The sequence below is a fragment of the Muscardinus avellanarius genome, assembly GCF_963383645.1.
Source record: "Muscardinus avellanarius genome assembly, chromosome: 15".
NCBI classification, from domain to species: Eukaryota; Metazoa; Chordata; class Mammalia; order Rodentia; family Gliridae; genus Muscardinus; species Muscardinus avellanarius.
The window spans coordinates 31,928,657-31,952,109 of NC_137801.1; the positions used below are offsets into that span (position 1 = coordinate 31,928,657).

The 23,453-nt window shown below is 36.0% G+C and overlaps 1 protein-coding gene across 2 annotated transcripts in view; it reads right to left on the bottom strand.

The window, feature by feature from the left end:
• The window catches only part of ATL2 (atlastin GTPase 2), a gene marked incomplete at both ends in the record, with an annotated part of 59,490 nt that overhangs the window by 1,023 nt on the left and 35,014 nt on the right, over positions 1 to 23,453 (bottom strand). For both annotated transcript variants that reach the window (XM_080710974.1, XM_080710973.1), the window contains 10 exons: positions 1,479 to 1,910; positions 3,254 to 3,325; positions 4,327 to 4,383; positions 5,767 to 5,894; positions 6,886 to 7,024; positions 10,305 to 10,397; positions 11,688 to 11,744; positions 12,234 to 12,284; positions 14,549 to 14,653; positions 14,908 to 15,042. In XM_080710974.1, coding sequence (XP_080567100.1) covers positions 1,479 to 1,910; positions 3,254 to 3,325; positions 4,327 to 4,383; positions 5,767 to 5,894; positions 6,886 to 7,024; positions 10,305 to 10,397; positions 11,688 to 11,744; positions 12,234 to 12,284; positions 14,549 to 14,653; positions 14,908 to 15,042 — 1,269 coding nt within the window. The remainder of the gene's footprint in view (positions 1 to 1,478; positions 1,911 to 3,253; positions 3,326 to 4,326; positions 4,384 to 5,766; positions 5,895 to 6,885; positions 7,025 to 10,304; positions 10,398 to 11,687; positions 11,745 to 12,233; positions 12,285 to 14,548; positions 14,654 to 14,907; positions 15,043 to 23,453) is intronic.

The following is a 23,453-nucleotide window of genomic DNA, read 5'->3' on the forward strand; positions in this document are numbered from 1 at the left end:
TTATGAACATTATCACCATGAATCTCACTATCAAGTGTAATTAAAATACACCAATAAAAAATTATAAAAGTTCAAACAGGTGGTGATAGCTTTTAGTCCATCTTCTATTAGAAGATATCAAAAGACCATGGAGTAGTAAGGTTTTTAAGAGATTAAAATCTAAACTTAATATCCAAGCACAAACTTCTAAATCAGATCTTAATAAATACAGCACTTCTCTAAAAAGACAAAAGTCCAAATTAATACAGTGGGTCATAAAAATATTACAAAAAAAGGCAACATCCAATCAACTTTTTTCAGCAAATTGTTTACTTCTTCAGTCTTCGAATTTAAAGCCAAAATAAACATGGCCTGCATATCCTAAATCTTTAAATAGGGTCAATACCTCATTGGCCCAGAAATAGCATCTGAAAATGGCTACTATATGGTTCAACAACAACTATAGCTTTCATTCTGGTCCTCGTTCAGGTATTTCATGATCATAATTTTAATGACATCCTTAAGTGGAATTATCTATACATAATCGATTCCAAAACACAGGTGGGAAATATATCAAAATGTTCTCCTTTGTAAATACCAGCTGGGCAAGAGTTCATTTTGTGAATTCAAAGTTCATGGCTTTGAATTCTGGTTTAAGAAAAAGTGTAATGATTAAAGTTGGTTTCTCTGCACATGGTTCTTTTGTTTTGCTTCTTAGTATTTCCATGGTACAAACCTCAAACTTTATTTGCAAAAAAAAATCTCTGTAGATCTGCTCCATGTGGTACATCTTTAAATCACCACTATCTTCATAGAAGACACTGAAGACTTCACCATTATCCAGTGTTTCTCCTGCATGGTTTCTTGCCAATATTAGTAAGAAACTTCTTTTCCCTTCTAAAATTACTGACTGTACTTCCAAACTTCTTTTCCTTACCTTTAAAATGATTGTATTTTATTTTCCAAAAGGAAAAAAATATATATTATTAGAGATACTGGCCCTGCCAGCTGACTGGCAAAATCAGACCTATAATTATGTAAGAATCTAAAGAGAAGATATTAGAGAGATGAGCTAATCAAAGTACACTGTGATTTTAAAGAAAATGAAACCTTCAATTAACACAGGTTCTTTTTTATTTTTATTTTTTGGTACTGTGGATTAAACTCAGGTGTATACTACATCTGAGCAATACCCCAGCTCTAATTTATTTTTAAATTTTGAAACAGGGTCCAAGTTGCTGAAGGTCTCACTAAGCTGCTCAGGGTATCCTTGAATCTTCAACCTACCTGTCTCAGCCCCTCCCTGACACGTACTGAGATTACTGGCATGCATCATCACGCCAGCCCAATTAACACATCCAAACAAAGGAGAAAATATCCTTCTGTCATTTCTCATGTAAAGGAAAAGTAGGTGTGCAAACACCAAGGAAGAGGTGAGGGGATAGAGGGAATATAAGAAAAATGAAATTAGTCACTGAAAAGCCAAAACAGATACCAACCTGCTCCCATAGTGTTTCAGCAATCTGATCAATCATTGTTCCAAGTTCTCTGAACTCCCCAGAGTACTTAACATATGCCCAAGTACAAAGGGCTGTCAGTGCTAACCCCATGACCAGGTTACACAAGACGGCTATAGAGCCTAGGCCAATGAAGCCAGTCAGTCCTGAGATTATATACATAGCAAACATGACTGCAAACAGCGTGGCAGGGGTACGAGCAGCATAGAAGATATTTTTGCCATCATTGTGCTTTATAAAATTTGCATAGGTTTCTTCAATTTCAGCTTCAAGCTGGTCCTGATAACGACGGCAGAACTCATCTCCACCCATTTTTTTCACAGAACGAAACTGTTTAATTGCTGCTTCCTTGAGATCCATGTGTTTTCGCTCCAGATCTGAAGGTGCAATGTAAGGCTTGTCCCCACCACATACCTGTACAAACAGAATTATAGGACAAATTACATGCTAGAATTAACACTTGAAAGAAGTCCCCTGTTCATAGTTTTTATCACATAAAATCAAACCATTTATGCGATTCAGTTTTAAGCTTTTTCTAATACCTCACAGGTAACTATAACCTATTACTTCTTACATGTTTAAATGACTCAAGCAAGTAATTTTCTAAATATGACTAATACTATTTATTAAACTGAAAACCAAAAAATGTATACTGCACACTATAACTGGCTTCATTTAATACACTAATACATTGTAATAATACAAACGACTGCTGGCCAGAGAGTGGGTAAAAGATTAAAACTAGATGGGCAAAGTGGGCATCAGTACTCGGGAAGCTGAGATAGGAGGATCAGGACCACAGGCTCAAGGCTAGCCTCTGCAACTTGTGACATCCTGTTTCAATTAAAAATAGAGTTTGGGAGTCTAGCTCACAGGTAGAATGCCTCTGGTTGCAATCTCCAGTAAGACCCACATACACGCAAAAGATAAGATTACACACTAACACAGTACTTTAACTGTTGAATGAGCTTAGTTGCAGAAACTGCTACTGGCCTTAAGCAGAGGCTACTAATAACAGCACTCTGAATCATGAGTTGGAAAATATTTCAGTAGCATTTATGATTAAAAAAAAAAAAACTTATAGCCAGGTGTGGTGGCGCACACTTGTAATCCTAGCGCTTGGGAGGCTGAGGCAGGAGGATCGCACAGGTTCGAAGCCAGCCTCAGCTACTTAGTGAGGCTCTCCGCAACTTACTGAGACCCTGTTTCTAAATAAAGTATAAAATAGGTCTGGGAGTATAGCCTGGAGATAGAAAAGCCTCTGGGTTCCACCCCCAGTAACACACACACACACACACACACACACACACACACACACACTACTTACCATCTGAATTCTGTACTTTATCCATGTGAATTATTTTCCTACAGTTTACTTCTAGTAGAGATTTTTAAAGGGGGAATTACAGAAAAATACATGATAATACACAAGGAACACAAATTAGCTCAATTACTTTAAATAAAAAAATCTTCCATCCTGGTCTCACATCAAATTTTAGTGACAGCCAGGCATGGTGGTACATACTTGTAATCCTCTTATTCAGGAGGCCGAGACAGGAGGATCACAGGTTCAAGGACAGCTTCAGCAATTTAGTGTCACTGTCAGCAAACTAATGAGATCCTATTTCCAAATAAGAAATAAAATTGGTCTGGGGGTGTAACTCGGACATAGAATGCCTCTGGATTCAATTCCCAGTAGCTAACATACACACACACACACACACACACACACACACACACACACTTTAGTTACAAACCTGCTCCATATTTTTGCAATAGACATCTCTTGCTCCTGCTACTGCAGCAAGATTATTAGCTTCAGCTGTTGCCTAAAAGATAAAATTAAATTCACCATTATTGTGCAAAAAATACCTATTGTGATTATCATATAAATTATGTATTATAAACAAATCTGAAAATGAAAATACTAACTTTCTTTCCTTTGGAAGGATACATGAGTAGGATATATTATAGGCTTTTTTTTTTTTTTGGTGGTACTGGGGATGGAACCCCGGGACTTCTACCTCCAGGCTACACTCCCAGACCTATTTTATAATTTTATTTGGAAACAGGGTCTCTTAAGCCAGCGCGGCTGGCTTCGAACCTGCGCGAACCTCCTGTCTCCGCCTCCCAAGTGTGGGGATTACAGGGGTGCGTCACCATGCCCGGCTGTTATAGGCTTTTAATAGGATTGCCTGCCTAATTTTGTTTTGCTTAGGTTTATGTTAAAAGAGGCATGCAGAAAACACCACATATACTGAGGAAATTGAAAGAAATAGATACACTCTAAACTGTGCTGAGTTTCCAGATGTAAAAAAAATCAAGAATTCCTTATTTACAGTCCTCTTATAATCATATTCACACAACAAACATTTTTCAAAACCACAAAACAGCTTATTGTATGGGTTTTATTAGAAAATATTGTTTAGTCCACTATAAAAGTGAGAAATTGCCCAAAGTAGCCTATCTTAAAAAATATAAACTGGATTAAAATAAAATTATCTCAAAAGAACATCATTTGAAGAAAAAAAAAAGTCTCTTCATTGGAAGCAGCTCAGTTCAGAGAGGCCCACACAAACCATCTTATGCAATAGAAATTTTCCTAACACTTTGAGCATCTGAAGAAAAGATACCAAGAGCTCCTATTTCTATTGGCCTATACATGGTTCAAAGCCTGCAAGCTGCAGTTGAAAGGAAGAAAAAAAGAAAGAAAGAGCGAGAGAGAGAAAGGGAAAATCAGGTACAAAATTTAGGACCCACACTGCCTTAAATCAATCAATCTCTCTCTCTCCCGCTGTCTTTCTGGCACACATACACACTTTTTCTATACCTGAAGCATGGACTTTGGATGTGGAAGTTCTTCTCCTTGATAAATTTTAATATAAGCCTAAAAAAGACACAAGATTTGCTATGTTAGCCGGTTATGCAATTTCACTCTACATCCCCAAAGAGAAATTGTGAAACATAAAAATAATTCACACCATTAAAAGGAAATTCTAGGCTTTAAACCATACTCTTAGCCAAGCGTGGTGGCGCTTGTAATCCCAACATTCGGGAGGCTGAGACCAGAGGATCGCGGTTCACGAACAGCCTCAGCTACTTAGTGAGCCCCTCTGCAACTCAGTAAGACCCCATTTCAAAATAAAGAATACAAAATAAAATAGGGAAAGAGATGTAGCTCAGAGGTCAAATGCCCCTGGGTTCCATCCCCATACCCGCACACACACAAAAGAAACCCACTCTTACTTCAATGTTAATCCCACTCTTGGATGTTATTAAATGCATCTCTTGCTAACTAATATCTTAGAGAAATAACTCTAAAAATAATTCCATACCGCATAAAAGTATCTCATATTTTAAAATCTCATATGTGAAATGCCATCTACTTTATGAAATCTATAATTTCTACTGCCATTCCAAATGGACATATTATAAAACATTTTAACTCAATATTTAACTTTGACTAGAGTATCTTACATTTCAGCTTTAGAAAAAAATTAATTTGTAGCTTAAGGTTAAGAAGAAAAGGTGTTTTGAAGTTCATACAGGAGTCTTTCATCTCAACGTTCACCTCTACTGACTCAAAATTAATTCACAACTAGCAAATATAGTATGAAAGTGATCAAACATTCAATAAGTGAATAAAAATATACTCCTAGTTAGCTATATTTTCTCTCCCATCTATCTGTAATTACTACTAATAACACAATCCTCAATGGTCTTGTTGTAACAGGCAAGCAATAAAAGATAAAGAAGAACATAGAGGGGGAGTCTATGAATAATTTACTTGAATGCAAAGACTGAATTTACTTGAATGCAAATGCATAGTACTTTCATTTGCTCTTAACAAGTCCTCAGAATTCTGAGAGAATATTTTTGTGAGATCTTGAGATGCAGAATTATGCTCCAAATTCCTATTATCACTTACAAAAGACAGAGTGATATTACACTATAATGAATGGCTCTTCTTGCCGTACTAGAGATAGAAAAAATGTAGGACAACTTTGTAAAAAAATAAAATTACTTTTTTACCTTGCAAGACCCTTTTCAAAATAAAAATAAAATAGGGCTGAGGGTATATCTCAAAGGCAGAATGTCCTTGGGTTCAATCCTCAGTACCATAAAAAAAAAAAAAAACTTTCTAGTAGAAACAAGTTGTTTGCTATAATCTCTTAGATTTACTTATCGATATACGTCTTGTACCAATATAGCTAAATTCTAAGCTAATGACATTTGTATCTTAGACAAAGCCATTTAAGAATTTACCTACCTTAAAATACTCTACAAGATCTCTACAAGTGACTTTAGATCCACTTATCTCTTTTTCTACCAAATTTTCAGGGGCAAGCAGCAATGGAACCAACTTTCGAAGCTCTCGTTTAAAGTCTTCATCAATATCTAGTAGGCATAAAATGGATCAATATATTAGACCAAAAGAATAGAAGTCCCACTGATAAGGGTTATAAAGTTCTGTTGTGATGTAACAGTATGTGCTATTTATTAAGCAGAATCATATATTTAAAAGTTCTTCCACACACCCCTCTCATCACCCCCAGTTAGGCCTCCTTATTTGCTAAATTCCCTAATGAACATGATGTACATTCACAAACATATCAAAGTCAATCACTAAGCCAAACACGAGAAGGAGGAGGGGGAAGAAATGGGGAAGAAATTGAGGACGGGCTAAATGAGTGATATGAGCAGGTATGCCCCTACCATTCTACCATCTTGTACTCCATTAAAATGTATGACTATAATACACCAATAAAAAAAAAATTAAAATTCTTCCAAACATGCCATTATCTCCTAGGAAAAAATATAATCCCCACTATCCATATAATCCCATAATTTCCCAGCTCAAATTACGGATTACCAAAATAAATTCTACATTAAATATTAACAACTAGATATCATTTTCAAAAGAAGCAAACAATTCAAGAGACTGGATTAAATTTTAATATTAAATTCTGCTTTTCTAGCCATACTATAAGTTTTGTCAATCTGCAAGGTCTTTTGACATTACATTCAAAATAATCTTAAAATTATGCTATCAACTCTGAAAGAGACTTAAATAAATCTAATTTTATCAATAAGGTGGTAACACTTTTCAGCAGACTGCCAGATGAAATACTGAAATGTTTTCAGCCTTCCAAGCATTTAACACATCAAAGCAACAGACCACATTTAGAAAGAAGTTAATCACTATGCTAGATGGCTACAAACAAACCAATGAAAGCTAGAGAGACAACACTGAGAGCATTCAAATCACGTCATCAATGCATCAAGATGTCCTCCACTATAAGACAGGAAATTTAAGGAGTCTTGTATCTGAAAAAACTTTTAGTCTCTAAAATAAAAGTTCTGATTTCAGCAAAAATGGGAATCCCACCTTTCAATCTCCCATCAAAACTAGGATTAGTTGCAACTTTAAGACCAGGATGTGGCAAAAGGAAGCAACCCAGATTTGAGAAACAATTGTGAATGTGCTTCCTTACATTCTGTAGTTCTTCATGTTGGTTTTGTTTTACCTAAGAGCAGAAAGAAACAAGATAAAGGTGTAAACAGGAGAAAGGAAAGCAATTAATGTTAAAAAAGAAAACATACATGCATATTCACATGCATGCATACTCAACTCAGATGTTACCTCAGAAGGGTCTTTTTTGACTATACAAAAAAATTACTAAAGCTCCATTTCTGACCACTCTGATAAGACCCCCATTTTCTTAAATCAGAAAAAAATGATTTTTTTTCTAAGTAAGCTTCCACAGATACCAAAAAATACAAATAATAATCATAATGTCTAAAGTTTGAATAAACAAGTTGTGGCTGTGACTTACACACCAATAAATAAATATCTGAATAGCAAATTAATATTTAAAGTACTCATAATGGCAAAATAAAGCAAAATAATAAAAAAGCAAAATATTAATATGCCTACAAAAAAATAAGGTTAGCTCCTGAGCATAATAAAAACTAGGTCAAAGGTTCCAGTGTTATCCCAAGAACCTTAGAAATTTATTATGATTTTTCAGGGCTTTTCTACATGATTATCCATGATTTATACTACCTAGCAGAGCACTGAGAAGAGAGATTGTGTATTTTCTGAGGGAAAAAAAAACTGTTGGATTTAGAAATATTGGGAATAACTGCTAACTTATAAAAATATAATTCACGTACTCTTCCAAAAAATTTTTTTTTTGGTATGGAGGATTGAACCCAGGAGCATTCTAACCTCTGTGCTACACCCTTAGCACTATTTTTTATTCTTTATTTTGAAACAGGGTCTCACTAAGTTGCAGAGGGCCTCCCTCACTAAAGTAGCTGAGGCTGGCTGCAAACTCACGATCCTCCTGTCTCAGCCTCCCAAGTACTGGCATTACAAGCATGCACTACCATGCCTCGCCCAAAAATTATTCTTTAAAGCCATCCTTACACAAAGTGCCATGTTTGTAATTAAAACCAGAAAATCACCTAAATCTCTTATCAACCACAGAATGAAAAAAACTGTTGTCTGGTTTACTCAGTAAAATACTGCATAACAATGAGAATAAATAAACTGCAACAATGGATTTAATTTCAGAAACAAAATACTGAATGATAAAGTTAGACACAAAAAATACAGTCTTAGGTGAGTCTATTCATATAAAGTACAAAAAGCCTGTTAAAAGAAAGGATAGTGGTAGAAGTTTTGGGGTGAGTGTATGGAGGTGGATGCTTCTCAATACAATTTACATAGCTATGCTCACTTCATACAAATTCATCAAGCTGCACGATTATAATGGAATGATTTCTCTGAATACATGTATCACTTCAATAAGAAGTTTAAACCCAGGCAGGCATGGTGGGGCATGCCTGTAATCCCAGTACTTGAGAGGCTGAGAGAGGAAGATCGTGGGTTTGAGGATAGCTTCAGGAGTGAGACTCGTGTCAACCTAGCAAGACCTCATCTTCAAATAGAAATAAAATACTGGACAATAAAGTTAGACCCACAATAGTGTGAAAAGAACAGTTCAATCCCCAGTGCCACCAAAAAAAAAAAAAAAGTTAAAAGCATTCTTGTCTTTGAGGTACATAATTAAAGTTAGTATGCCTGATATAGTCTGTGTTATTTTCTTCTGAACAAATCTGAAAAAAAAAAGCTATAATAAGTGAAATTATTTGAAGGATCTAAAAATGCCTTTTACAATAACCCAAAAATAAGAAATTGGTCTTAATCACATTTTAGAATATGAAAATCATACTTTACTCCAAGTCTTTAAATGTGGTTGAAGATCAAATGCATCATTCCATAAACAAATAAAATCTTATTTATCTACTCTATGAATAAAGGGATCTCTCCATATCTTTGATGTATGAGTAGATGGTAGTCTAAGTATCTGACCTGCAGGTTTCCCAAATACTTCCATGGGAGGGTACCTTTAAAGATAAAGGATGATGATATTGCTGGAGAAGCTTTTTACTGGGAATGTTTTCACATGCCGTATTGCAGAGGCATGAAAATACTAGGAGCCTAGTCCCAGTTAGCAATAATTTAGTTAAATGAGCAGGGCGTGGTGGTGCACATTTGTAATCTCAGTACTTGGAGGCTGAGACAGAGGAATCACAGGTTCGAAGACAGCTTCAGCAAGCAGTGAGGCTCTCATCAACCTAGCAAGACCCTGTTACAAAAATCAAAATAAAAAATAGAGCTGGGGGTAGCTCGGAGGTAGAATGCTCCTGAGTTCAACCTCTAGTACCACAAAATATTATTGTTATTATTAACAACATATAATTATCATTATTATTACTATTCATTGACTACAAACAGGCCACTTTTCTAGGTCCTAATTTCACTGTCTATAAGAAAAGAAGGCTAACCTACATGACATTTTTTTAAGATCCCTTTTCTAGCTCTACATCTGTCACCCAATCACAGATAGCACCCTTTAAGAGAAGGCCTCACAGCCGGGCGTGGTGGCGCACGCTTGTAATCCCCGCGCTTGGGAGGCTGAGACAGGAGGATCGCACAGGTTCAAAGCCAGCCTCAGCTACTTAGTGAGGCTCTCAGCAACTTAGTGAGACCCTGTTTCTAAATAAAATATAAAATAGGTCTGGGAGTATAGCCCGGAGGTAGAAAGCCTCTGGGTTCCACCTCCAGTACCACCAAAAAAAAAAAAAAAAGGCCTCACATCATGTGTGTTCAGTACATCCATATTAATCAGACTGTTTTAAATGTAAATGTTCAGAAGCTCAGCTAACCCAAAAAGAGAAGTGTGAGCAATCAAAGTGGACTAAAGTTAGCCTCCTTCAAAAACGTTTATTCTGAGGAGGCTAAAGCTGGAGAATCACAAGTCAAGGCCATCCTGTCTGTCTGTCTCTGTCTGTCTCTGTCTGTCTGTCTGTCTGTCTGTCTGTCTGTCTCTCTCTCTCTCTCTCTCTCTCTCTCACACACACACACACACACACACACACACACACACACACACACACACACACACAACTTAGAAAAGAGTTGGACACACAGCTCAGTGGCAGAGCACTTGCAAAGCATGCTCAAAGCCCTGAGTGGAATTCCCAGTGCCCCCCAAACATTTGATCATTTGAGTATTTATTTACTAAGGGGCAGTTTAGAGAAAAAGCTCAAGTTTGATGAGGGCACTGTCCCCTGTGGCAGGCCTACAACCAATTTATTTTTGCCAATTACATAAAGAATCACCTGGGCTAACCTGAGATACTTAATCTATTCCACTGATACTTAGTGATTGGTAGTGTAAACACAGTCCAGGTAACCCATCTTCTGCCTGGTGTTCATGCTCTTCTCCTACTTACCTGTAATCTCTTTTCAAGGAATTGTTTTCCACCTTCCAAACCATATGAATGTTCATAAGGATAACTCCAATCTCGAATCAAAAACATTAATGTCTATACACAGAAAAAATATGAATAATTTCTTATAAAATCTTTTTAAAAATCTTAACTTTAATGACTCAATCCTCTCTTCCTCTTCTAAACAATCCTTATCAAAAGTTAATAGTAATGAAATGGTTAACACTACTCATGCCCCCCCCAAACCAAGCCCCCATAACAAGTAATCACCTGCATTTGAGAACTTCACTGCATTTTAAAGAGTCACACAAGCAATAATACAGGTTTTTAAAAAATGAATATATCAGGGTATTCAGTCCATAATTTTAAACCAAGGTCATGTAATTACAAAAATAACTAATGCTTGATGGATAATTCTAGACTAATTCTAGATTTGGTGTTAATGGGGCCATTTTCACAGAATGTTTTATTCACAGTTAAGTTTCTTTACCTCAACACTACTTTGGTTCAAGTAATTCTTAACTGTGCATGGCTATCCTATGTACTATAAGATACTGAACAGTATTTCTGAACTCTATGCATTACATACTAGTAGCATTAACCTCACCCCAAAACTGTGGCAACCAAAATGTCTCCAGACATTGGTAAATGTCTCTTGGAAAGCAAAATTACCTCAGTTCAGAAAAACTGATAAAGGCCCAAGGTAGTACATTTCACCCACATCCCCAAAATGAAGCCATAACCTTTTCAACTATTTCACAAAAGTGACTGCTTTAAGCAGAACAGCCAGACAGGAATAAGGCAGAATCAATGTAAATCCACTAACAAAGATAAATCACTAGCAATGCTATCACACAGGAATGGCCTCGTACACAGCTGAGCAAACATCGTAGAACCACTCTCCCCCACTCTAACTGCAACTGAGCAAACAATACTAATGGCAACTGACAAACTACACTTCCTTCAAAAAATAAACTTTTCCAAATGAAATAAAAATAACAGAACTTTAACTTATAATATACCACAAAAAAGAAACCTAAAACATTTTGTAGCAATTTATCACATAAGAGAAATTTTGCATGACTGTCTTAAATTGCCATTGTCATCAGTTTTGGAATTAAATGACATCTAATTAAGAGAAATATTATTCCCTTAAACCTAAGTAAGGTATTAAAAAAAAAAACAACCTAAATTTGTTTCTTCTATTTCCTATCCCATTGGCCTTCTACTGATAGTTAACATTATCAATGGCTAATTCTAACTCCACTGAATCTGCTGCTAGAAACCAGTTTGTTTTAATATCCTGTGTCTCCAAAGTCAGAAGCTGAGGTGGCTTGACAGCATCTCATAAGTAAGTTTTTTCAAGATGATAAAACATGTATTTACCTGAAATGGTTTCTGGTAGATTTCTTCCATTGCAAGTCTCCCATACTCTGTAAATAACTATTAAATCAAATTATTTAAAATAATGTCCCTGGGGAAACTGAAAGAAAACATTTACAAAACTGTTCTATATCAAAGCACCAGATGTCAGAACCTGTTTAATATCATTTCAGAGCCAAATATTTAGTTTTCTAATACATAGGGTATATACTGAAATTACTTCTAGTTTAAAAAAAATCTTATCTCAGTTTATAACATTCCATTTCAAAACAATATTAGAGGTTTCTAACCGTGAATGCATAAAACATGAGGGTTCAATTTCAACACTCTGGCATATATTCTTTTTTGGTACTGGGAACTGAACCCAGGGGCATCCTACCATGAGCTTTACCCACAGCCCTTTATATTTTACTTTGTTTTTTGAAACAAGGTCTCACTAAGTGGCTAAGGCTGGCCTCAAACCTGCTATCATCCTGTCTCAGCCTCCCAAGTACTAGGATTACAGGTATGCACATGACTCTTTGGCAATATATACTGAAACATACATACTTGTAAGTGTTGAAGATCATCTTCTTGAATATTCTGAGATAGATTATATACCTGTTAAAATGAAATTTATATTGTTTTTATTGGTGTTTTATTTAGAATACTCAGCTTGTCTTTATTTATTTACTTATTTATTTTTGGTGGAAAAATGAATCACTTGGCCACTATATTAACCAGTGGCACATAAAAAGGACTTTATCTTTTTTCCTAATATTCAAAATGAAACTTTAAAAAAGGAGCAGTGGGGTCGAGTGTGGTGGTGCACGCTTGAAATCCCAGCATTCGGGAGGCTGAGACAGGAGGACTGTGGTTCGCAGACAGCCTCAGCTACTTAATGAGGTCCTTTGTAACTCAGTGAGACCCTATTTCAAAGCAAAGAATAAAAAAGAGGGATAGGGCTCAGAGGCAGAATGCCCCTGGGTTCCATCCCCAGTAGCACAAAAACAAAAAGCAGCAGTGGTGGTAAAATATATAAAAATCACAAATACATGCATATTTACAACCTAAAAATAGCAGACATAAAAAACAGGTGTATCGTGTAGTAAATTTCTTTTTATCCTTCTCAGCATTTAATGTTATGTTCATGAGCATTTAGAAAAAAAAATTCCAGTGCCAAAAAAAAAGTAAAGACTGTTTCCACAATCATTTTTCTAAGTTGCTGAATGTGCAGGACAAATTTTCCACAAAAATAAATTTCTCTGAGATAGAGTATACAGTCAGTCAATGGATATTTCAACTACCATGGCCTATTTCTCTTTTTACTTAAATTTATCAGCCTAAACAATTTTAATATCCCGTGGAAACAATAAAAATAACAGTAGGTGGCGCTCTTGTCTTGTTCAGAATTTTTGGGAAGCTTTCCAAGGTATAGACCAGAGCCAATCACCAAAAAAAACTTGAAGAAAAAAATAATCATTAAGTCCAGTCCTTCCAAGATGTTTAGAAGAAAATCTAGCAGCTGGGTGTGATGGTGTATGCTTGTAATCCTAGCATTTAGAAGGCTGAGACAAGAAGATCACAGCCTCAGCTACTTAGTAATGTCCTCTGCAACACAGTGAGACCTTGTTTCAAAATAAAAAATAAAAAATTAGGGCTGGGGGTGTAGCTCAGAGGTAGAATGCCCCTGGGTTCAATCCCCTGTACCACAAAAAAATAAGATAAAATAAAACCTAGCTTGCTACAGGAAAAAGGTGGGCACCTACAAATATCATCTGTGCTAAGAAATAACTTTTACCTAAGTAAACAGGGTTATTGTACAGAGAATCATTTGTGCTGACAACAAATAAATGATAATCTAGATGCACTTATAGGTCAAGAATATATACACTCAATACAGGCCAGCAAACCTATTTTCAACTACTAATTAATTCCAAACCAAATATCAAAAAGGTAACTAATAACCAATATGATTAAACTTAAAGCTGACAGCATGAGCATCCTATTCTTGTCTATTCATGTAAGCCTCCGTCTTTAGAAAATATGTCCAGATTCTTTCAATGTCAGGACCAGGTTGTAAACAGCAAAGAGAAGGGACCTTTTATCTTAGATCTTTATTACTTAGAATACTGCGGTGTACTTGACAGGTGATGATAATTTGTTGAACGAATAAATAACAAGATCAATTTGTCACTTGATCAATTGATCAATAACAGTCAGATCTTATTTGAGGAAAGAAAACTACCCTCAAAGGTCAGGAAGGAAGCAATAATAAATACCTTAATTTCCTTGGCTATTTAGTTTACAAAGCACTTTATACATTATCTTATTTAGATCTGATCTTTAACTGCACATAACAAACACATGTGAGGCAGGGAAGATGGGTACAACCCTCATTTTATAGATAATAAAGTGGGTGAATGGCTGTAAGTTACTGTCCAAAACCAGACCCCCAACTGTAAAAAGGTTGAATAAATAAAGAAGAAAACCCCAAGCAACAAGTTTTGGGACAGAAAATTTTCTCACTAAATTGTGAGCAAGCCCTAACGCCAGCAAACTTTAGGAGCTGCGATAATGGAAATATGAAGAGATGACTTCTGCATGCCTTAAAAGGATTGTTACCAAAAAAAAAAAAAAAAAAGCATATAATCTAAAATGAAAAAAAAAAATCAACGGAAGTGGCTGTTAGTTTATTGCTTCCTTTGTAAATATCCAAAGTAGAAAATTTCACATTATGAACAAGAACAGCAAGCATGGAGGTGTAAATAACCAATACGAAACATAAATCACTCTCTTTAATTTTAATCCTTTTCTACAATCAAAAGGGGCCAAAGGCATGAGAATCATGTAAACTGGTCACATGGCTTAATCTCGTGTCTTACCTGCACAGAGCTAGTCATAGTGCTCAGAGCAAACACTGTTGCACAGTCCTTGATAGTTGACTGGCTATCAAAGGCACCCTGGGTATCCATTAGCAGCACAGCCACCTAGAAATTTAAAAATTTAAAGTACTTAGTAAAAGAATCACCAAAAATGACTACAAAAGTTATACACTAAATTATAAATGTCAAAAGCAGTAATTAACCAAGAAAAGCAATCATACCCTATAGTTTCAATGTAGTAACTATATATTAAAGTTATCAGGCATTAATATTCTATGCTGTTCTGATTTTTAATACCAGAAAATAGTTCAAGAGAGAATACAGAAGATAAAAATAGCAAGTGTTAAGTAGAATTTTACTTTTGATCCATTAGGTCTGTCAATCACAAACACTTCATTCCAAACTTGTATGCCTGTTGTTTCTCTTTCACAGCCACCTCGCCAGGTAAAGCCAGTCAATGGCTCATTGTTTCCACCAATCCAACTTTGAGAATCCTGTTAAAGTCAAAGATAAATGTAAAATAAAACACACAAGCGCTAAGAACAAAGCCTTTTAAAATTACCCATTTCATATTTATAGATAAGAAAGCTAAATTCAGACAGAAAAAATACACTATGCAACATCATACATCGTTACAAAAACCACCCCAACCCTGTTAGGCTTCCAGAGAGAGCTGTTCTTCAAACTCACACCAGTTCACACTTACACTCTCTAGGCCTCTAAATAAGGAGTCACACCCATGTTCCGTGTTTCAGAAAGATTTCCTATAATACTTAAAATTCATTAAAAAGTAGACATCAGCTATTAATATCTTTACAGAAAAGTAAAAAAAAAACTAAGTTCCAGGCAGAGTAACTGTCAAAAGAACATTACTTCCTTAGAATAGTTTAAATTAAAATGCTTTCACATTGCCTTGTCCTTAAAAATAAACTTTAAAAATAACCAAGACTTAGCCGGGCATGGTGGTGCACGCTTGTAATCCCAGCATTCAGGAGGCTGAAACCGGAGGATTACAGTTCGAGGAGAGCCTCAGCTACTTAGTGAGGCCCTCCGCAACTCAGCGAGACCCAGTTTCAAAATAAAGAATAAAAAATAGGGCTGGAGGTGTCACTCACAGGTAGAATGCCCCTGGGTTCCATCCCCAGACCAGCAAAAAAAAAATAAAATAAGTATAAATAAATATAAATAACCAAGATGTGTTCAGAACCTGATTCAAATAATCCAACCATAAGATTTTTTATTTATCTGTGTGTGTGTGTGTGTGTGTGTGTGTGTGTGTGTGTGTGTGTGTGTGTGTGTGTGTTACTGGGAATAGAACCCAAAGGCATTTTACCTCTGAACTATACTCCGCTGATGAGTAGGCTATCACGTGGCACACTCCATCCACAGTGTATGACAGACTTGTGTTTCACTCTTCACACGGCTTAGAAAAATTAATGTTGCCCCTAGATAACAATACTAGTGGTCCTGCACCTAGTCTGTACTTGAGATGCTCTACCTGTTCTTCTATCACCTTGCTCTTACTTTCTAACTCATCCTTGCCATAGTTATCTTTACAAGAAATGCAATCATGTCACTATTCTAAAATCCATCTGTGGTTTCTCTACTACCTATAAGACCATCCAGAGATCTGTTGCATAGCAAAACACCTTTAATTTGCTTTTCCTACCTCTGATCCTGACATTTCCCATAGATCCCAACACATACAAACAAACACACACACCTTCCTCATTTATATCTTTCTCTGCATAGACTCACTTTTTTGACATGGTGAGGGAATCAGATGCTACATATAAGAACCTACTCACTCCCCAGCAATGTCAAAGAAATCTAGTATTGAATGAACTGGTTATTTTTAAAAAGTTCAACCTACACAAATAAGTTAAAATTATCTATCTTCTTGGAGAATTCGGCTTTTATTCTAATTTATCTTGCTTCTGTCTTCTCTATGAAAATGTAAATTCCATGAAAGCAGAGTTTTGTTTGTTTCATTCTCATGAGTATTTCCAGCACATAGAATAGTGCTTGCTTTGCAATTAAGCACTTAAAATATTGATTAAAAATTTTTACTTATAAAACTTCAACCTGTTCCCTTATGACTATGCATAGATAGGTACAGAAAAATGTGATTTTTATTATTTCTAGAAAAAAAATTACATGGACAAGAGAATAAAAGTAAATTTTCAAATGTACAGATGATAGGCTAGCATGCCTATAAATCCGCTCTTCAAAAGAAACTTTAAAAGAATTAGTGTCTCAAAACCCTATTGATCATATATGATATCTCCATAGCTTACTCTATAATAGAAATATTTTTAAAATTGATTAATAAGATGAAAAAAGGTAAATCAGAGAGAACCTAATGAATCAAATTTTCAAAATAAGAAGTCTATCTAAATACTGATCAAAGAGTTCTCAAAAAATACAGTAATTCGTTCAATTCAATAAATATTTACTGAACCTCTATCAAGCAAGGACCAGCCATTGTTCTAGGTTTCAGGAATAAAACAGTGAACAAAAACAAGCATTTTCATGGATTCTAAAGCCAGTCTCTATGATAACAGACCCTATTTGCTGTCATTTATTAATACCAAACCTAGAAACACGAAAACACTAATCTGATACCATTTACTACTGTTTAGACAAAAAAGTCTCAAAACTCTAATTTCTAAAAGTTAACTATTCCTTCAGCAAAAACAGTAGGAAAATATCTTATAGAATAAATCTCAACTGCAAAAGGCAAACTAAGCTGAATTGTTAAGTGTAGTCAAATTCTGAATAAATACAGCCCTTACCAAAAAGACTCACCTTTGTATAATACAATTACCAGCAATAAACCCTACCTACTCTAAATAGAAAATACAAATTTATATCTCACCAAAGGAAAGGTTATAGTCCCTGGCAACAAAGTGAAACAAGAGCTAAGTAAGCCTTAGCCACTTGGCTCAGCCATGCCTCCAAGTGCCAGAGCACACCAGTCTCCCATTTGCTGGGAGGCTGACTCCTTTCACAACAGACAGGCCAGAAGAATAAAAATCCATCCAGAAGCCATAGTAACTCATCCTGCCTAGGAGTAAAAGGGACAAAAAGGATGAAATTAACACCCAAGTAGAACTGCAATAAAGGGAAAGATCCTCCCCTGTTATAGGTCATTCTCCACAAAAATAACCACAAATGAAAATCTTAATCTGTATAAAACAAGCATCTGCACAGGAGAGAGGTTATTAACACTGGACACCCAAGTTGGTGGGTTAGACAATAGTACACATATTGTGACCATCAACTGTAGTTTAGTATTAGCAGGTGGATATGTGAGAACAGTCTAAGTTCTAGAACAAAATATAAAACATTAGACTCTAAAAGAGTTAAAAATTGTCTAATTTCTTACCCATCCCCATCCCTGTCTCATGTACAACTTCTGCATTCTGGGGCTGGATAAATAGATGACATTATGGCTGACCCAGGTTGCAAACTCAAAGAATGACAACATGGATACATACTAAAGAGGAATTGGATAAATGGTATTTTACACCTTGAAGACACTATTGATGTTAAGTGAAATAAACCAGACACAAGAAGACAAATATTGTATTATTCTACTCAAATGAGCATGTGCTTAGAGTAATCAAACTCATAGAAAAGTATAAACGTGGTTGGAAAGGGATAGGGGATCAGGAAATGGGGAGTTAATATTTAAAGGATATAGAGCTTCAGTTTGGGAAATAAAAGTTCTAGAGATGAAAGGTGGTAACAGCTGCACAATAATGTAAATAAATTTAATACCACTAATATGCATATTAAAATAACAAATCTAGGAAATTGTTATGCTTATCTTACTACAATTGAAAAAAAGAAAAAGTGCTCCGAGGGCCACCAGAACAGACAGGGGAGACACCTCCAGTTGTTAAAGTGAGTTCTGACGTGGAGATTTGATTTTAGTCCTCCCCTGGACTTTCAGCATGCACAGATAAAAGCTTACAAGTCATCAAATCCATTCTTACCAGAAAAAAAAAAAAAAAAGCTTAGCAAGCTAAAAAGCTATTACTCCTTTCTTAAAGAACTAAGGTTACAGGATAAATCATCACTCCAAAATCCAGAGAAAAAGAATCACAAGCTGAAGTCAGCTTCCTAGGAGTAACATTTATATGGCAATTTGAACCAACTGCTGAGACAAGACTAGTCTAAGAATTAAGAACTAGAGGCTCAGTCTTGGAAGACTGCATTTTCCAAGGTTTTGTCTCAAGGAGTTCCACAAGATTCTCAGGATAAAGGGGGGAGTAATCATTTTTAAACACACCACTGGAAAAGTAACCACTTTGAATTATATACACCCAGAGCAATTCCCATACACTAGAGATCTGTCTGGCCCTGGAGAGAGGAGCAATCAGCCGATTCCAGCACCGTTAGCCTTCCTGGCCATAGCCAAGGAACTCAGGCTTACAACCATAAGATTATACAGAATGCTTCCCTTCACCAACTTACCACATCAACAGAGCTCTAATATAATGACAGACAACTAAGAACACTGCAACATGAAGACTCTATTTAAGGAGGAGATCTTGAGAAGGAAACTGAAGCCTCTGGGATGGGTAGCTACAGAAAACATTAAACACAACCCACCTCCTAGCTATATTAACATTTAAAACCCTCATACTAAAAGCCTGAATCTTCAGCTGTCCTAACCTGATACTTCATGTCTGGCTTTCAATAGAAAGTTACAAGCCATATCAAAAGGCAAGAAGAAACTCAAGAGATAAAGCAAGGATCATAAACCAAACTCAGATACAATGCACATTTTAGATTTATGCAATAGAAAGTTTAAAATAACTATGATTGATGTCAAATGCCCTCATGGAAAAAGTAGTAAACACATAAAAACAGCAGTCAACATAGTATGGTACTGATGTAAGAACATATATATAGGTCAATGGGCTAGAACTGAAAAGTTCAGACACAGATTCACAAATGTATAATCAAAAAATCTTTGACAAGATACTAAAACATCCAATAGGGGAAGAACAGTCTTACCAACAAATAATGGAAACAAATGGGTATACACAGGACAAAAAAAAAAAAAAAAAAGAAAAGAAAAAATTACTCTAATACTATTATTATTCACTTTATATCAGTATATTATATATAATTAATGAATGCATTATATATATTAATGTGATGGCAGGGTTTTTTGGGGGGCACAGTACTGGGGATGGAACCCAGGAGCATTCTACATCTGAGCTGCACCCCCAGCTCTATTTTTTTTTTTTTTTTTTTTTTTTTTTTTTGCAGGTCTGGGGATGAAACTCAGGGGCATTCAACCTCCAAGCTATACCCCCTGCCCTATTTTTTATCCTTTATTTTGAAAACCAGGTCTCACTGAGTTGAGGAGGGCCTCACTAAGTAGCTGAAGCTGTCTGCGAACCACGATCCTCCGGTCTCAGCCTCCTGAATGCTGGGATTACATGAGTGTGTCACCACGCCTGGCTCTATTTTGTATTCTTTATTTTGAAACAGGGTCTGAGTTGCAAAGGGCCTAAGTAGCTAAGGCTGACTGCGAACCACTATTCTGTCTCAGCCTCCCAAATGCTTAGATTACACCATGCCCAGCTTCACATTTTTCTAATCACCATGAAGGTGGAAACAAAATGCTCCTTAGGTGATGAATAAAATGTACATGTATGTAATAAACACATATAAGTGTATATATATGTATGTGTGTATACACACACACACACACACACACACACACACACACACACACACACACAAGAATTATCAGCCAGGTGTGGTGGTGCACGTTTGTAATCCCATCATTCGGGAGGCAGAAACTGGAGGATCATGGTTCGTGGACAGCTTCAGCTGCTTAAGCCCTTCATAACTCAGTGAAACCCTGTTTCAAAAACTAAAAAGATGTGGGCATAGTAGCTCAAGCTTGTAATCCCAGCTCTCTGAAATTTAGTGAGACGCTGTTTCAAAATAAAGAATAAAAAACAGGGCTGGGGGTGTAGCTAAGAGGTAGATTGCCCCTGGGTTCTATCCCCAGTACCGCAAAAAAAAAAAAAAAATCAGCCATAAAAAGAATGAAGTACCGATACAAGATATGTGAACCATGAAAACATTAAGCTAAGTGAAACCAGTCACAAAACACCACATACATGATTCCATCTGTATCAGTGTCCAAAATAGATAAATCTAGCTGAGTGTGGTAACATACTCTTGTAATCCTAGTATTGGGGAGGCTGAGACAGGATTGCAGATGATGATTAAAAACCTTCTAAAATTAACTGTGATGGTTGCATAAATCTGAATACACTAAAACTCATTATGTACTTTAGATGGATAAATTATATGGTGAGTTATAACTCAATAAAGCTGTTAAAGGAACCCTTAGTGCACAAGTTTAGCAAATGCCCCAGATGGGTTTTGTATCCTATCCTGTAACACTACTGAAGTCTAGTCTACTAGACTACTGGGAAGGAAAGATTCACTGAAGATTCTGTTAACTGCTCATGTACTAGTAAAATGTGATGTAAATCTTAAACTTGCTTCTTGATGAAAGGATCAAGGTATACCTTAAAATAACAAGAACCCTGACACACCTAACTATCCATGGAAAATATATACTATTTAAGAAAAGATGTCAGAAAAAAACAGTTTAAGAGTAAAACCAAGGAAATTCTGAAGTAAAGCTAATGGGGTGAATAGAAAAATTGCCCCATAGAAGTAGGAAAGAAAGGGGACAGGGGCTAATTCCCTTTAAGATTTTTTTCTTCCAAAACCAGTTAGTATTAATATATAAGTAACCTGAATGATATGATTGTTTAGCACTCTAAATAGCATAAAGCTGGTGTTTTGAGTAGTGTTTATATGTAAACAGAGTTTTCAATAAATGGACTAAATACTTTAGAAATAGTATAGTAGACCAATTACTTTAGAAATAGTAAATTTAGCCTATAGTAACAAAGACCTTAGAGTGGAAAAAGCTATAATTTTGTTGTCTCAAATCCAAAATTGAAATATTTAATGATAAAGGCACCATAATTTTGATATTACAAAAGAAGTTATACATATATTTAGTACTAGAAAGATTTTTCAAAGCTACAAATGACTAAACAGTTTTAGGCAATACATTCAGGATGTACAACCAAGAACCCCTCCTTAAAATACTGCAATAAAGAGCCGGGCGTGGTGGCGCATGCTTGTAATCCCCGTGCTTGGGAGGCTGAAACAGGAGGATCACGCAGGTTCGAAGCCAGCCTCAGCTACTTAGTGAGGCTCTCAGCAACTCAGTGAGACCCTGTTTCCAAATAGAATATAAAATGGGTCTGGGAGTATAGCCTGGAGGTAGAAAGCCTCTGGGTTCTACCCCCAGTACCACCAAAAAAAAAAAAAAAAAAAAAAAAAACTGCAATAAGGACTCTGAACAATAATATTTTAATTCCTCTAGCTCTGGTAATATATTATAAAATTTTCCTAATTGAAATCATTGACACTAACTTAAACCCTGAATATGAAAACATAGAAAATTTCAATTTTAAAATAAAAATCTAAGTGAGAATGGGGGGAGGGGCTCAAAGGGGCCTGACCCCAATGTGTAATGGAAAGAAAAGTAGTCCACACAGCACTTAACCTCTGCACCTTTGTACCCAATCTCCTTAGTTTATATTCAGGGAAAAACATAAAACTACAAATTCCATTTTCCTCACTGACTTAAAATTCTGATCAAATTTTGTTAGCTTTTCATTTGAGCAAAAATAGAATATTCAAAATTTCAGCAACTTAAAAGTTACAGTATTTCACTTTAAAAAAAAAAAAAAAGTTTGTGGTACTGGGGATGGAACCCAGGGACATTTTACCTCTGAGCTATACCCCCATCCCTATTTCATAGTCTTTATTTTGAAACAATGTCTCACTAAGTTGCAGAGGGCCTAAGTAGCTGAGGCTGGCTAGGAACCCTGATCCTCCTGTCTCAGTCTCCAAGTACTTGAGATATTAATGTGATACAGCATTATTCTGAATCACTAAGGTGATTACAGGAGTGCGCCACCACATCCAGTTTTTAAAGTGGAAGATTAGGTTGGTGTGGTGGCCCACGCTTGTAATCCCCGCGCTTGGGAGGCTGAGACAGGAGGATCACACAGGTTCAAAGCCAGCCTCAGCTACTTAGTGAGGCTCTCAGCAACTTAGTGAGACCCTGTTTCCAAATAAAGTATAAAAAAAATAGGTCTGGGAGTATAGCCCAGAGGTAGAAGGCCCCAGGTTCCATTCCCAGTACCACAAAAAAAAAAAAGAGTGAAATATCTTCAAGTACATTTAATTAAAAATATAATAAACTAGATTGAATCTAGCAAATAGTCTAATGAACTCATGAACCTATATGAAATATGATTTAAAATTAACAAAATGCACACCTATCGGAATGGCTAAAATGTTTCTAAGACATACAGCAACTATAATTCTCTTATATTGCTAGTGAAAACTGGAAAAACCACTGAAAAAAATATTTGGCAGTCCCTAATGTAGCTAAAAATATATTTTATTCCATGGCCCAGCATTTCTACTGGATATATACCCAACAAAATTACTTATATCCCAACTTTTATAAGGGATGTTCACAATAATTTTATTCATGAGATGAAAACTAAAAACAACCCACATGTCAATCAATAGTAGAAGATGGGGTAAATAAATTGTGATGTACTCATTAGACCTTCAAGCTATACCCCCTACCCCTTTTGTTTTTTTATTCTTTATTTTGAAACAGGTCTCACTAAGTTGAGGAGGGCCTCAAGAAGTAGCTGAGGCTGACCGCGAACCACGATCCTCCAGTCTCAGCCTTCCAAACGCTGGGGTTACAAGCATGTGCCACCACGCCGGGCTAGAAAAAGTAACTTTTTTGATGCATGCC